This window comes from Typopeltis vanoorti, chromosome 13, assembly GCF_054136105.1.
Source record: "Typopeltis vanoorti isolate ZY-2024b chromosome 13, IOZ_Tvanoo_1.0, whole genome shotgun sequence".
NCBI classification, from domain to species: domain Eukaryota; kingdom Metazoa; phylum Arthropoda; class Arachnida; order Uropygi; family Thelyphonidae; genus Typopeltis; species Typopeltis vanoorti.
Genome location: NC_143561.1, coordinates 33,047,233 through 33,063,723, shown reverse-complemented (window position 1 = coordinate 33,063,723; position 16,491 = coordinate 33,047,233). Strand labels below are relative to the sequence as shown.

The 16,491-nt window shown below is 35.4% G+C and overlaps 1 protein-coding gene across 2 annotated transcripts in view; it reads left to right on the top strand.

The window, feature by feature from the left end:
• LOC150100038 (sorting nexin-13-like) overlaps nucleotides 1-16,491 on the top strand; it is a 480,335-nt gene that overhangs the window by 411,119 nt on the left and 52,725 nt on the right. For both annotated transcript variants that reach the window (XM_090402415.1, XM_090402416.1), the window contains exon 21: nucleotides 7,478-7,666. In XM_090402415.1, the coding sequence (XP_090258541.1) occupies nucleotides 7,478-7,666 (189 nt within the window). The remainder of the gene's footprint in view (nucleotides 1-7,477; nucleotides 7,667-16,491) is intronic.

Genomic DNA, 16,491 nt, shown 5'->3' with positions numbered 1-16,491 from the left:
GAAAAATTAAAAGCTCTGCTATTTATAGTTCAACATGAACTCTTTCTTGTTATTATAATATAATATAGTAAATATAATTTATATACTTTTTTTAATAAATTATTAAAAAAAGAGAAGAAGAAGAAGAATTGCCATATATATAAAAAAGGCTGTATTCAAGAATGTACAAATTATAGACCAGTTACCTTATTAAGTCATGAACTCTTTCTTGTGATTATAATATAATATAGTAAATATAATTTATATACTTTTTTTAATAAATTATTAAAAAAAGAGAAGAAGAAGAAGAATTGCCATATATATAAAAAAGGCTGTATTCAAGAATGTACAAATTATAGACCAGTAACCTTATTAAGTCACACATATATGAATTATACAAAACAAAATTAAAGTTATTTTCAAGCAGATAATTAGGAGTAGAGTGAATGAGATTTAGGAGAGGGATCCACAATTGATACAGTCTGTATTCTTGTACAAGTGTCTGGACTGATATTGGGACTTTAAGCAAGTATTTGACTCAGTAAGCAGAAAGAAATTTGATTGAAATTTTAGAATAAAAAATAAAGAGTCGAGTAATCACTATCATCCACCAGTATTATAAAAATACTATGGCAACAATAAAATTTAAGGCCTTTGAAACTTCCGAATTATTAAATGAAAGAGATATCATGCAGAGTGTCCACTTTCACCATATTAACATTTGCTTGGAGGAACTAGTAAAAGAGTATCTCAGAAAAACAGGAATAACTGTGAATGGACAAAAGCTAATAAAATCTGCAGGTGATATAGTATTATTGCAGATAATAGGGAAAATATTTTATATGATGTAGCAATGCAGATAAATTTTAGTAGAACCTAAACAGTGGGAATAGATAGAAATGGCAAGCTTAACTTAGAGGTGGAAGAAATTAACTGAAATACATTAAAAAATTCAGTAATGTTGAGCACAGACAGGTTAAATTATCAAATACAGAACAAATCTAGGATGGTCTACTTATGACCAAACTTACAAATATGTAACAAAATACACATCTCTCTCTCTCTCTCTCTCTCTCTCTCTCTTTCTCCAAAGAGCTTAAAATCAAAGTATACAGTTCTTTATGGTGCAGAGACTTGGATTATTAAACAGAAGAAAGAATAATGAAGGCTTTGAAAACAAGTGTTTAAGAAAAATAAATAAAATAGTATGGACTGAAATAAAAACCAATCAGGAGATCAGAGAAGAATTACACTACTATATTTCAGTAATAGCAATAATGAAATAAAAACAGTTACAATGTTATGCTAACATTTCCTTCTATCTTTCATAATAAAAAGTTTCCTCAAATTCTTCAAAATGGAAGAGTAGAAGGAAAGATTTCACTATGAAAGACCTAGAAGGAAACGGATAGAAAACATCGAGAGCATAAGTAGTCTGAACTCTTACAGAAATTTAAATAACTTGTCTGCAGATAGGTTGGTCTGGAAAGCTGTTGCTAATGGTATCCTCATCCTGCTTTAATCAGATTGGGACGATGTGATATTCATTTTTATTCTGCGTAGAACTCACGAAGATGAGTTAGCCAGTCTCATTTGGAGATGGCAGTGTTTTTCATCCTGGAAATAGGCTTCATTAGGTTTTTTCATCTTGCAAAAACAGCAGACTAGTTAGAAGAACACATAATTAACAGTTATAATGCACTGGCCTCATAGTCTTAGTTGCTTTGGCTGTAATTCCTCAACAACTACTCTTATTTTTTGTTTGTTCTCTTCATGTCAGTTTAATCACATGTTCATGTTCAATCATTGTAATGGAAATGACTAGTCCCTGTTCTAAACAGAAATCCAGCTCGTACTTACTATTATTATTAGCTTTACTATTTTCTTCAAAATTTCCCCATAATATTTCTGCATATCTTGTGTATTTTCCTGCTCTGCTATTTAGATCTCCAACAGGAACCAGTTTTTCTTCTTTTTTATTTCTTTATGTTATTGCCTTGTCTAATACTCAAATTCATGTATTGTCGTCTATTGAATTATTAGCATGCCTCATTGTCAAATACTCCATTTTGAAATTTGTGAACATTTACATGAAACTGCTTGTCATTTGAGTTTATGTTATTATTTAGTGTTGAATATACTCACTTCTTCCTTTCATTGATCATCACTGTTGTCCATATATAATACCTTATGGTTATTATTTATGTCAACCAGTTATCTTGACATGGCTCTTCTCTACTTCCACTTCTTTTTCAGTGATGTTGATAGTGCCTATCTTCAATTCTGCTAATATTGATTTTGAGTTTCTTCCATAACTGAGTTTTCAATGTTTGTCCTTTTTCTCCAATGAAATTAGCAGGAATCTTGTTCAACTAGGCATTTCTCCATCTGGCATATTGTTTCATCATTGTATCATTTGTTTTAAGAATGCAATTTGGTTGGCAAAGTCTCAATTGCCTGCCCATCATTGTATGTTCAGTATCCAGGTGGATGACTAATAAGAGAGTGCACCACAAAAAAAAAAAAGTTGCTTGAATATTGGGTCGTAAGTCCTGGTCAAAACTAAAACTTGTAAAGTTTCTTAAGTATGATACATACAATATGCTACTGGAAGGTCAGGGAATTTGACTATAAAAAATAATAAAAATTCCTTACCCTAATTTTAATTTCCATTCTCCTTCGAAGTAGTTCCTCTCCCCTTGGGCATGTATACAGTAATCCTAGCAGTTTTTCCATCATTCCATGCATTCCTGGAAGTCTTCAAGTGTGACTTTGTTGAGCACCTCCTGTGAATCTGCTTGGATCTCCTCATTCATGTAAAAACGACTCTCTTTCAACCAGAATTTCATCATCTCAGGGAATAGGAAAAAGTAGCAGGGAGTGAGGTTAGGCAAATACAGGGAGGAATGACTTCATATATTGGAAGCCAAGACTTGGAAGCATCATCATAATGAAGAATGCAGTTATTTTTCTTCCACTTGTCTAGACATGCTGAATGCTCTTCCATAGCTGCTTCAAAACCTCACAATAAAACTTACCATTGACAGTTTGATCAAGGGCAGGGGGGGGGTGATTCCTTGAGGACGGTGCCTTAGCTGTCAAAAAAAAATTTATCAGTATTGACTTGACATATCTGCAAATTTGGTGTGCTTTTTTTTGGCTTTTTAGCATTTTTGCTAAATACTTTTTTTCTGCAACAGCTTTCTTGAGGTTAAAACTAAATTTGTTGCAAATTCTTTACTCCCTAAAATCACCATTTCAGTTTGAGAAGAAAATCACCAAATCACTAAAACACTTCTTCTGTTGCGACCAAGACTTCATCTTCTCTAATGGTATCTTTTAATCCTTTTCTTGGTCTTCCTGTTCTTCTCTTATTCTTTGGTTTCCAACTATAGACTTGTTTTATTATTCTATCTTCACTACTTTTCTCCACATGTTCAATCCATTTTATTTTTTGAGTTGATACCCAATTGTTTATTGCTTGTATTTCACGTTGTTTTCTTATATCTGTATTTTTTATTTTATCTAGTCTAGTTTTAGTTCCTACTTTTCTTAATATATTCATTTCACCTGTGTTTAACATTTATCTTGTTTTCCATGTATCTGGCCTTGTTTCTGCATTATATGTCATAATAGGCCTGATTACTGCTTTATAAATTCTGATTTTTGTTTCTAATCTAAGATGTTAATTTTTCCATATTATTTCATTCAAGCATTCCTGATATTCTTGCAGCTTTTGCAACTTGTTCTCTGACTTCTAGATGTGGCCTTCCTTCCCAGTTCAGTTGTATACCTAAATAGTTGTAATTTGTTATTTGTTCGATAATAGTACATTCCAATTCTAATTTTTCATCTTTGTGTTCTTGTGATATTGTCATTCATTTTGTTCTAGTTTTCGATATCTTCATATTATATATTCTTGTTGGTAACACATGATTATTCAATTATTTCAGGAAATTACAACGTATACTAAATATTAATTAAAATAAAACTTTAATCAATACTTCCTATATTTTGGCAATGTTACATTGCTATCTTCATGGGAACATAAAACTATGATAAGTGCATGCAGGCGATAACAACGAGCAAATGAGGCCGAAGAGAGTAACTATCGTTGTTCCTATAGTCCTAAAGGTGCCCCCCCCCCAGTGGACTAAATGGGTTGTCTTGGCTGTTGAGCTGATGTTCTCAAGATGAGCTTCCCAAATTTGGGGCAGTCTCATGCACCCAATGCGGACCATGCTGGTCCTCAAGCCCAGAATGGCTATATTTGTGGAACCCAATGTAGTCTTTGTGTTCAGGTATCCTGATATTAGCTGTCCTGCCTGTTTGGCCATAGTAGGACAGTTTACAGCTGCAAGGGACCTGGTATATGCCAGGTAGGTCTAGGGGAAGTGGCTGATCTTTGGTGGAGCGAATAAGGGATGCCAATTTCTTATATGGTTTGTAACAAAGATCGTTAGGTCACATTTCTTTAGGATTTTGGTTAAACTTTTCAGAGGCGCCCCAGATATAAGGAATAGTGTGTGTGAGTGCTTTGGCTAAATGTTTGGCTAATTTTTATGTGGGGGAGTCAGTGCCATCCACTATGGGACGTAATGGCACATTTTGTTTATGGATTTTTAGTAGTCCATATATTCCGGGGGGGGGGGGTCTAAAGTTAAAAGGCTTTAGTTTGTTAGTAACTTCCTCAGGCCAAGAAGTAATTTTCTTAAGGAGCCTTTGGAGTGTTCTTATTTGGGAGCTGGTGGGATCATATTCAATGGGAAGTAGGTAGGCCAATCTAACAATAAAGAAGTAAGCTTACTTGTATAGTCTGTTTGGTTGAGAACCACAGTGGCATTTCCCTTATCTGCTTTGGTGAGTACTATTTCTCTGTTACTCTTCATTTCTTGTAGAGCTTTATATTCTTCCTTGGATAAGTTGGGTTTTGGTGGTTTTGCTTTGGTCAGAACACTGGCTACATCCAGTCTGATATTGTTGGAAATATGGTTGAGGCAGGTTGCGGGTTCCATGTTCTATCAGTGCGATCCACTATGGGACGTAATGGCACATTTTGTTTATAGATTTATTAACCATGTTCTGTCTGTATCATAATTTCTTTGGATGGTATTTTCTTAGGAGCTAAGGCGAAATTGTGGCTACGTGCAAATGTGCTGAGTGCTTCAGGCTTCAAGGTATCAGAAAACAGGTTAGTTACCGTGTTGAGTGGTAGTTGGGGTTCGGAGGTAGAGTTCCTTTTCAGATTTTTAAATTTTTTGATGTACCGACATTGTATTTTCTTAAATTTTTTTAAGCTTATGAACAAAAATTACTATCATCCACGGAGATTCTATCGCATGCAAGGCCCGCTAGTACAGCAAATTAAAGCTAAAGATATCGAGACAACTAAATCGTTTGACCTTCTTAAAATGCTGCCAGGATAAATAAGGTAATCCCAAATTGTGTGAAATTAGAGCACTAGCTTTGCCCTACTACGAGAACAAATTACTGCAACCTGCAGTCTCTTGGCCGATGTCAATGAGGCTATTCGTGCCTTAGAAAAGAAGAATTTGCCACTACTCTGAATCATGACCTTTGGACAATTCTCTATGACATCTTGTGCTCTTCAGCAGATAAAGAATTCAAGGTGTCTAGGAAGGGTAAACTATTGTTCTTTTCCTTTTCCTTTGCCATCAGTTCTGGTTATTTTTCTTGGTAGTACAAAATTTACAAACAGATAGAGGGAACAACCATGGGTCCCCCCCCGTCCCTTGCCAATTTTTATATTGAAAATTTTGAAAAACGAGCCATCGACTCAGTCTCTCTCAAATCTTCTATCTGGCTAAGATATGTAGATGATGTGTTCTCTATTTGGCCTCATGGCTCAGACATATTAGACTCCTTCCTCAGTCACCTCAACAGCCTACATCCAAGAATCCAGTTTATGATGGAAAAGGAAAAAGAACAATAGTTTGCCCTTCCTAGACACTTTAGTTACACGCCTTCTTAATGGTATGCTTTCCTTCACTCTATATAGAAAACCTATGCACACAGGCAGATACATTCACAAACTCTCCCACCACCATCCTGCTCAACAATATGGCATTATTAAAACTTACAAAGAGAGCCCACAATCTTTGTTCCAGTGGAACTGTCCTTTCAACCGAATTCAACCACATACACAACACCTTCCTCTCCAATGGCTACAGCGATTATAGTAAAAAAATAATCAGTTCCTCCCCCCATTCCCTGGCCATCTCTTCAGAAAGAGTTCAGAAATGCCATCACCATACCCAACATCCATGGCACATCAGAAAAAATTGCCAAGATTTTAAAAAAGTACACCCTTCACATAGCATTTAAGCCCCACTGCAAACTTGCTACCCTTATCTGTTCTACAAAAGATCAGCTCCCTCCTCTCTCAGTGCCTGGAGTTTATAAAGTACTCTGTCCCTGTAAGCTGGTGTATTTTGGACAGATAGGCAGATCAGCAACCATCTGCTTAGAAGAACACAAGTCATACATCTGCAACCACAACTATGGTCAGTCAAGCCTGCTGACCATGTCTTGGATACAACCCACAGGATCTCTTGGAAAAACCACCATGCTCCACCACAGTAAATTCAAAAGAGAGAGACTATTTTTAGAATCTGCAGCAGCTCTCAGAAAGCAACCAAATCTAAATAAATACAGTTGCATTAAACTTCCAAAGATTTGGGAAACATTAATCATCAGAGATCTCACCTTACATTCTAGGCCATCTACAATCGCCCATAGAGGGCACACCACCTAGATAGGACTTAGTCATCCACGTGGTTAGTTTAGTATTGTGTGGTATTTGTGTATATATTACATTAGTTTTTTTGTAATCCCTGAAGATGTCTCAGTGACTTAGACGAAATATAGGAAGTATTAAAATTTGTTTTAATCCTTTCCGAGTGCTGTATACAATCCATTAAGCCTGCAACATGATGTCCTCACATCTCTTAAGCCTCAACACATGGATTCTACTATTAATTCTCTCAATAAAAGTTAATTTTCTTTGTACAAACAAAATTATGAAGCCTTTGTTTTGCATAGTCACAAGAGAATACAATCTTTGCCCTTGGTTTGGAAACACATGAGTTTTAATTCCATCTAGGATGTAAGCAACCTAAAGACTTTTCAACTGAAGATGAGTTAGCTAGTCTCATACAGTGATGGCCAAGGTTTTCATTCTACAAAACAGGCAAACTGTCAAAAAAAAAAAAAAAAAAAAGTCATTATCATCATCAATTTCCTGATATGTATCCCCAGGGGATGTTTAGGTTACTATGACATCACTACATCATTAATTTACATTATTATTAATCTCCTTTCAACATGTCATTAACAAATATAAATATACTGACCTCATAGCCTTAATTGCTTTGGATGTAAGTTCAATCAAAACTTTTGCTTGATTCTTAAAAATAGATTTGTTATCCATATGATAAAGTTTACAGGTAATAAATATTTTAATTTATTTTCATTACAGATGGGTACTCTAGTCAGTCCTTTCAAGTCTTCAGTGAAGACTGTGGGCAATATGGTGAAAACTATGCCTGATACACTGATTGATGGCCTTAAAGATGGCCTTGTGCGTGTTCTGGGAAGTAGGATAAATCCTTCCATAAACCCAAATGCCCCTGGCAGTGGAAAGGTGGCAGCTGGATTGGATGTAGAAGTACACTCTTTTTTTTTTTCTATTCATTAATTTTAAGGATACTAAATTTATAATTTTATATTGATGTGGTTCTACTTATAATATTTCTTTGTACTTGATATTTATACAAAAAAATAGGTGGAAATAAAATGAGATTTGGAGTTGTTACTGTGTATATTTCCATGCCCTTAGTAATAAGCTATGAAGTTATTATTATTTCTGATGAATAACATAACTTGTTAAGATTTTACTGCCTTTATTCATTGTTTATTTGTTATTATAAGAAACATTGTATTCAGTGTACCAAAATGGTTGCACAGCATTTTAGTACACAACACAAAAACTTGCACTTGAGCAATTTTTATTGTTAGATTTGGCTACTTTTGATTTCATGCAAGATTGTAAACTTTGGGGTCCAATGATATATATTTATGTTTAAGAAGGTATATTGTAAATTATATATACAATTAAATAAATTATATACAATTATGTGTACATATAAATTAAAGATGCCAAGAAATTATATTATTGGTTTCATCCTTTATCCAAGTGTAAGCAAACAAAGTTTGTGCATGAAGTCACTTCACCACTGGGCTACTTGTATATAAAAGTTTCACATCGGTTGCCTTAGTATTCCATAATGCAATGCACATATCCATGCAGACATGTATAATGCTATGCATTATGGGAAGGGCCACTACCCAGACTGGTTTTGACCTTTATTGAGGTCTCATCAGTGAGAGCCAGACATAGAAGTGATACAAAGGTGGAAATAATGCAGAAGTCATATTTCCATATAAAACCAGTCTGGGTAGTGGTCCTTCCCATAATGCATTGCATTATGGGATGCTAAGGCAATTGATCTGAAGTCATTAGCTTCTATATATAAGTAGCCAGGTTGTGAAGTGACTTCACGCACAAACTTTGTTTGTTTATACTTGGATAAAGGATGAAACCAAGAATATATTTTCATGGCATCTTTAATTTATAGTATAACCAAGTGAAAATTTTTTACTAAGTAATTTAAGGAAATTACAACGTCATTAGGATATACATTAAAATAAATTTTAATATACTTCAATATTTCGGCAACGTCACGTTGCCATTTTCAAGAAACTTACACACAACAAACAGTAAATGACTGTTTGTTGTGCCTAAGTGCACGTGTCTTGTTCTTAAGTTTCTTGAAAATGGCAATGTGACGTTGCCGAAATACTGAAGTATATTAAAATTTATTTTAATGTATAGCCTAGTGACATTGTAATTTCCTTAAATTACTTAGTAAAAAATGCATAACCAATGTCTAAGCCTTTCCACAAGAACCAAGTGAAAAAACTTTCAACAATTATGCATACAGTATTATGTACAAGTATAATTTAATAACTTTTAAAGAATATTGGTAAGATTTACAAATCTAAAGTTGGCCACACATGCACACTTCAGCATCATTAAATAAAAGCAAATAATAGTTCTCCCATTGAGGTGTTAAACAACTTGTTTCAAGGAAAAAACAGTCTTGGTCTAATGTTATAATGGTTGTAGTTAGTATAATTACTTAATCACTGTTTGCATTGTATTAAACTTTAATAGGTAGCTGAAATAGTAAAAAAAAAAAGAGTTTAACAGTGTCACAATACATACAAATCATTAATAGGAAATTTAGTGAAACAGCATACCTACTCTCCAATCAACAGGCTATTGGTTTCAACCTGACATGGCTTCAGATGAGAAATGAATTTCATCACCTGGTATGTGACCATTGCCCTTCTTATTGGAGGATCAATGTGGCATGAAAAAAGTTCCATGTTTGGTTTCTAGAGTCAGTTTACTGGATTGGATATAAAAATAAACAAATATATATAAAACTTTAGCCCTACACCCTTTCATGGGTGAAAGTCGCATAAAAAAAAATGCATGCAGCATTAAAAAAAATATTGGAATAAAAAAGTTATCATCATTATCATTGGCAGTCCATGGAGGAGTATGAGTATTATGAAGTATGGCTGATCTATTGGTGAGTGGAGATAGATGATTAGACCAGTGTACAATCTTGCACACCTTCTAGTAGACAGTTGCGATATGTGTCCAGGAGGCACTTATGATTGAGGGCCATGTTCCCATACAATCTGATGCTCTTTTCTTGTTCTTCTCTTCTCATTCTCTGTAGATGCTGTACATTTTAACAATGAATCTGTAGACATTTGCTCCATTTCATGATGTTGAATTTCCAGTCTAGAGTTAAAGTTTACCAGTTATTTATGTCACTATTACATGTCCTCATATGCATTTGAGGATATTCCCTTTTACTTTCTTGTGGTTCTTTAGTTTTCCTTCATTTACAAGGAATAGAATTTTTTGAAAGATGACCTATCAAGGCAAAGTTGATGGTACATATGGTACATAACAATTGGTTCAGTACTTTTGCATTTACCTTGGGTTAAAATGCTGATTTTAGTATACTCATCATCATGGATCTTGGGGATTCTTCAAAATAATTTTATTTTTTCGTGCTGCTCAGATGTCTATAATCCACGTTTCACAATTATACAGCAAAGTTGGGGTGACGACAATTCTAGTTCGTTGCAGTAAGAATATTCTGGTCATAACTTTCTCAAATTTTCAAATACTGCACTAGCACATGTCACATGACATTGAATTTTCTTATTGCTGTCAGCATTTTCTGAGAGATGACTGCCAAGATAGGGAAAACGGTTGGTGGTTCCAGGGTTACTTCATCCATCTGAATAACAGCTATCAGCTGGAGCAGGTTTGGTGAAGTACTTTTTTTTAATGTTTACATATAGGGCCATTTCATTCACAGGTTTCTTTGAAAATGTCAATAATGACTCGAGGTTTGATGTTGGCATCAACATATGGAAGATCCATAAGTGACATTTTGGTTGTCTTAGTTTGAATTGGAGTCTATTGAAGGCAGGATTGCTGCCTTTTAAAAATCCCTAAAAATGCTCTGCTCATTACATAAGTTGATTAAGTAATTAAATTGATTAATGACTCATTGGTCACCAAATTCACTCTTTTGCTTAAATGCTCAGTTTCTGCTATGTGCATTTTCTACAAATATTTCCGTGGACACTGTTCATCATAATTGGCATCAATAATTCTCTCACTCTCTTCTAAATCTGTTAAAAATAGATTTTGCAGCTATTCAACATTCCTTCATGGTTCAACTCAGATTTAGAAAAAAAATTTCATTTCATTCCTTCTGTTGCTGTTACAGAAGAAACAGTTACAAAAGAAGATACAAAAGAAGCAGTCTTCACTCATATGTATTTCCTAAAGAGTACAATCTTGAGATTTTCAAATTCAGTATTAAAAGTTTTCTTCCTCTTTCTCCTTTCTGTCCATTTACAATAGTAATGTACTGACTGACCAACCTCTCATGGATGGGATTACCATTTAAAAACTAACTAAATAAAAGCAATAGATAGTAGGGAGATGCCCTACTTGCAATAATAGTCTGACACTTATTTATCACAATTTTTGAATATGGTTGAAATAAGACATCTTTAAAGCAGCCATATCATATGAGTTCCAAAGTTCCTTTAAAATGTCAGCTGGAATGCCATCAAAACTATTATTTTGCTTGAATTTCACATGCTTGATAACACATTCAACTTCAGCCAAAAGAGGTCATTCCTTGTTGACTCCTGTTGAGAAATCAGTAATTTACTATGTGGAAGCACTTAAATAGTGCTTCCACCATGCATTGAAGGAAGCACTGTTCTTGAATAGGATTGATCTATCCTTTGCTCATATAGGATTTATGTTGTTGTCAGCCCTTGGATTGTCTTAAAATTTTCAGTTACTAGTATATCTCAGTTTATCTTTACAGAGCAGTTTGGATCATTCTACTAGGCATGGAGAGCTTTCTGTTCCTTATCAGTCAGAACATTAACATGGTCTTTGTAGCGTTTGCCTCTCAGTCCCCCCACCCCCTCCCCAAATCTTGAATGCTATAGCACAGCAGATAAGACAGTTATGTCTTAATACTAATCAGGGCTCTTGTGAGAAAGATATCATTATTATTATCACATGCACAGTGATATAGTCAATAAACTGCCATTGACTTAACCAGCATGTTTCCATGATGTCTTGAATTTGTAATAACAAGATCAGGTTCAGCACACTTTGTCAACAAGTAATTCCATTTGTTTGATTTTCAAACATCTTTCTTCCCAGTAGTTCCCTGCCAGAGTTGAGCCATACCCAACTCTAGCATTAAAATCACTGCCTTGTTTTGGGATAGCACAAAATGGTGTCCAAATTGATATCAAATCTTCTTTCAAGTCATCATCGACATCCAGTTTCAAAATAGTACACACTTGTAACTATAGCCTGCTGATTCTTGGTCAGCAGGCCAAAGTCATGAGATGATCATTGATTCAGATTCAGTAGTCATTTGTATGGTACTTAAGACAATGGAACTGACAAGTTCATTTCTAATATCAAAACCAACCCCATGAATTAATTTTTCTTTTTCCTTTCTTTAAGGTATCCTTCTCTTCTGTGCTCTTATAACTGTTTGTCCATGTCCAGTACAGCAGGTTTCTGAAAGGATAGCTATATTAAGTTCCTTCACTTCTCAGACGATGAAACCAGTCCATCTTTTAGTCAGTTTACAGCGTGATTATTCATAAAAGTTTGAATGTTTCAACCACTGAATGGTGTAATTTCATTGAATGCTATTATTTTTAGAACACCTTTTCTAGTTCCCCCCCCCCCCCTCCCCACACACACACTTCCAAATGTGGAGTGAGCTCAGTGGATCCTGAAAAGGGCTGAAATGTTGACTGCCTCAGCTTGACCAAATCGATCACCCATCACTGTACTGATTTCTGACGAGAAACTTCCTACATTATTTAAAATAATTATTTTAAAAATTTTTTTATTAATTATTTTATATTATTTTTTATCTGTGCAACTTTTACAGTTGTTCCTTTGAACTGTTAATAGTGTAATCATCTACTACTTCAGCCTGCAACTGAGATATGAGCTAGTATGCACATGTTTGGTGACTCATTCTTATGATTCATGTTTTGAATGTAGTTACCAGTCTGTCTTTCTAATCATGTTCGCATAAAATTGAATGAAATGAAATTGGAGTTTTTGATTAAAATTCTATATGTATATATTTTTACATGTGTAAGTTGTGAAAGATATATATATTGTGTAAGGATGTGATGAAGAAAAAACCTGAGATCTTCCCGTTTTTACGTTAACATGTCCCATGTAATATTATTACAAATAATTGAATAGATAACAAACAAGTTGATCAAAAATAATTCAAGTTTATTATGAAACATTACAGCTAAGTATGAAACATTTTTCTGGTATCACACTAGAATCATGATAACGACAGGGATTAAAGGTAAATCTGCAACAGGTTAATGAAAAGGTAAAGGTTAAACAGTCACATCCTTTACTGAGGCATCTTCTGCTGCAATGATCAATCTAACACTCTTTGTGGTTGAGTTGCTTCTTTCACATTCTGCTTGAGAAAGTTGTCTTGCAACAGCTCAGTAAATTCTCCTTTATTCTTATCATGAGTTTTCTAATATCCATCCATCCATCTTCAAGATTCACCTTTCCTAATTGGGTTGTGGGGGCAGCAGCTACAAGAGGGACTTCCAATGGTCATGATCCTCTGCCACCAAGCTCAGGTGTTCTGGTAGGACTCCCAGACGTATCCACCCAAGGTTTTGGATATATTTCTAATATCATGATTTAAATTAGGGGTGTTTAAGGGTCAAAGCTGTATGTGGTAGTCTCCTCAACTGAGAGGAGACCACCACATAGCCTTTAAAGGAATACAGAGACCCGACTAGGGCTTCTGACCTAATGTCCAATCCTCACCTTCTCGTGGTGCATTCTGTTGGGTGTCTACTTGGATACTGAACGAACGAGGATGGGCTGGCAATTTGGGATTTAGCTGACCAAATTGTATTCTTATTGGCTTAAACCAATATACAAAATGATGGTACAACATGACAAAATTTCATGCTGGCTGGGGCGTCGCCTGGTTAAACAAGCCCCCGTTGTTTTTGCCAGGGAACCAGAGTGAACAGCGTAAAGTCAGCTACTGGAACAAATCTGAAAGCACACCCCAACTCAACATCACCAGAGTTAAAGATCGGAACTATCAACATAAAAAGCCTGAATGTCAAAGAAATGGAGCTAGCTGAAGAATTAGATAAGTACCAGATCGACATAATAGAGGTGAGTGAAACTAAAAAGACAAAAACTGGTGAGATCTTTCTGAGCAATAAATACAAAATGTTATATTCAGGCAATGACAATCAAGAAAAAGAAGGAGTAGCCATAGTATTCAACACAAAATACGAGGCTAATCTTCTTGAATGGCAGGCAATTTCAAGTAGAGTGATGTGGGCTAATATCAGAATGGAGAATTGGACAATGAGACTTATTTGTGCCTATGGTCCCACAGAATGCTCTCCTAAGGTAGAAGTGGAGGAATTTTTTGATGCTTTAGAAAAAGCAACTGACACAATGAAAAAGGAAAAGTTGGTCCTTGTTGGAGATCTAAATAGCAGAGTAGGAAATGATTGTCTGACATTCAAAAATATTTTGGGAAAATATGGAGAAAAGAGCAAAGCTAATAATAATGGCAAATACCTGTTGGATTTCTGCTCAGGACATGGACTGGTTATTACTAACACCATGTTTCAACATAAAATTGTGCACAAATTCACATGGAGAGAAGAAGCAAGGAATAAGAAAAGTCTCATTGACTATGTTATTGTTGATAGTGATGTTTTCTCCATGGTGCAGAACATTAGAGTGTACAGAGGATTTGAAATTGGAAGTGATCACTATTTAGTCTTGAGCAGGATAAAATTGAATTTCATATTGAAAAGAATAACATGTAAGAAAGTTTTAAAGTGAATAAAAGTTGAGCAGCTCTCAGATGTGAACTCTAGACTAAAATACACAGATTATTGAAGAAAAAACGAAAGAGTTTGAGAACAGGAACCAAACCTTGGAGATTCAGTGGCAAGCCTTGAAGAAAACCCTGATTGATTCAGCCAGAGAGGCATGTGGTGAGGTTGTCTGCAAGGATAGAAAAATCAGAACTCCATGGTGGACACAGAAAGTTAAAGAGGCAGTGAAGGAAAAGAAGAAAGCATATCAAAAGTTCCTGGCAAATAAGTCAGCTTTTCCTCTTAGAGAATACAGAGACAAATGTAAGAAAGTGAAACACTGTGTAAAACTAGCTAAACAAAAGTCATGGGAGGACTTTGGCAAGAACATAGAAAATAAATATCAAGAAGGTGGTAAGATATTCTAGAGGTTGTTGAAGCTTAGAAATGGAGTAAAGAGTGCTGTAAAAAGAGTTAGAGAGGATAAAGGTGACATAAAAACGGGAAAAAAAGATATCCTTGAAGTATGGAGTAATTACTTTGAAAAATTGCTAAATGAAACAAGCAGTGATAGCACAGTGGTAAAAAACACTCAACAGGCATACAGTCAGGAATACATATCCATACTTGAAGTAGAAAAAGCCATCAAAGGCTTGAAATGTGGAAAAGCAGCAGGAGTAGATGATATTCGACCAGAAATGCTGAAGTATGGTGGTATAAAAGTCTTACAGTGGCTGCACTGCATAGTTCAGAAAGCCTGGACAGAGGGACGAATTCTCGATGATTGGAGTAGAGCTCTAATAGTACCCATATATAAAAAAAGGAAATAAAACTGAATGTGAGAATTACAGAGGTATTTCCCTACTGAGTGTTCCTGGTAAGATATATGCAAGTATACTTGAGAAATAGTTCAGAAGAATTGTGGAAGAAAAGCTTGGTGAAGAACAAGCTGGATTCAGGCCAAATAGAGGCTGTCAGGATCAGATCTTTACTTTACGACAAATAGTCAAGAAATCATGGGAATATAACAAAGATCAGTATTTAAGTTTTGTCAATCTGGAAAAGGCATATGACACGGTGCCAAGAGAGAAGCTATTCAATACGCTACAGTTACAGGGTGTTCGGGATAAATTTGACATATTTATAATTAATTATATTTTTCCGTAAGTTACATGTATTAACACACACTTCTCTTCATTTAAAAGTTTGGACCCTTCTTCATTCATATACAAGATGTCAGAAAGGATGGATAGCTGGAACCCACCTGAATCATGGAAGAGAATAACTTGTATCATGATGATTCGTGCCCGCCATCAAAATAAGGATATTACGACTGCTGCCCAATGCTCCCTGAATACAGTAAAAACAATCAGGCATGAACTAGAGACTTGCAATGGTGACTACGAGGATGTAGCAAGAAGAAAGATCCCTAGCAGACGATCTGATTGCGTTCGTACAGCAGAATTCCTCGCAAATCTGCAGGAACAGGTGTTGAAGAACCCTGGCATTGGAATTCGGGCTTTGTTCGTGGAGTTGCTAACTGTAGTCAAGCCCTGGATAACAAGGGTAGCCAATGGTAGGCCGTATGTATGGCAGCAGGATTCGGCCCCTTGCCACACCTCTGGGAAAAGTCAAAAATGGTTGTCTGAAAATTTCTACGACTTCACCAGTCCAAATGTTTGGCCTCCAAACTCCCCAGACCTTAACCCCATGGATTATTTTGTATGGGGCGCAGTTGAAAAAGACACCAATCGCACTTCCAGTAATACAAAAGCCCAGTTAATGGATAAAATTAAAACAGTTTTTGCGGCCCTTCCCAGGGAGACTGTAGCATCAGCTTGTTCGAGGTTCCGAAGCAGAATTGAAGCTGTGATCGATGCTAATGGTGGTTATTTTGAGTAAATCTTGTTGATAGTATTGTAATTAACTCTGCATGTAATGTTTTTT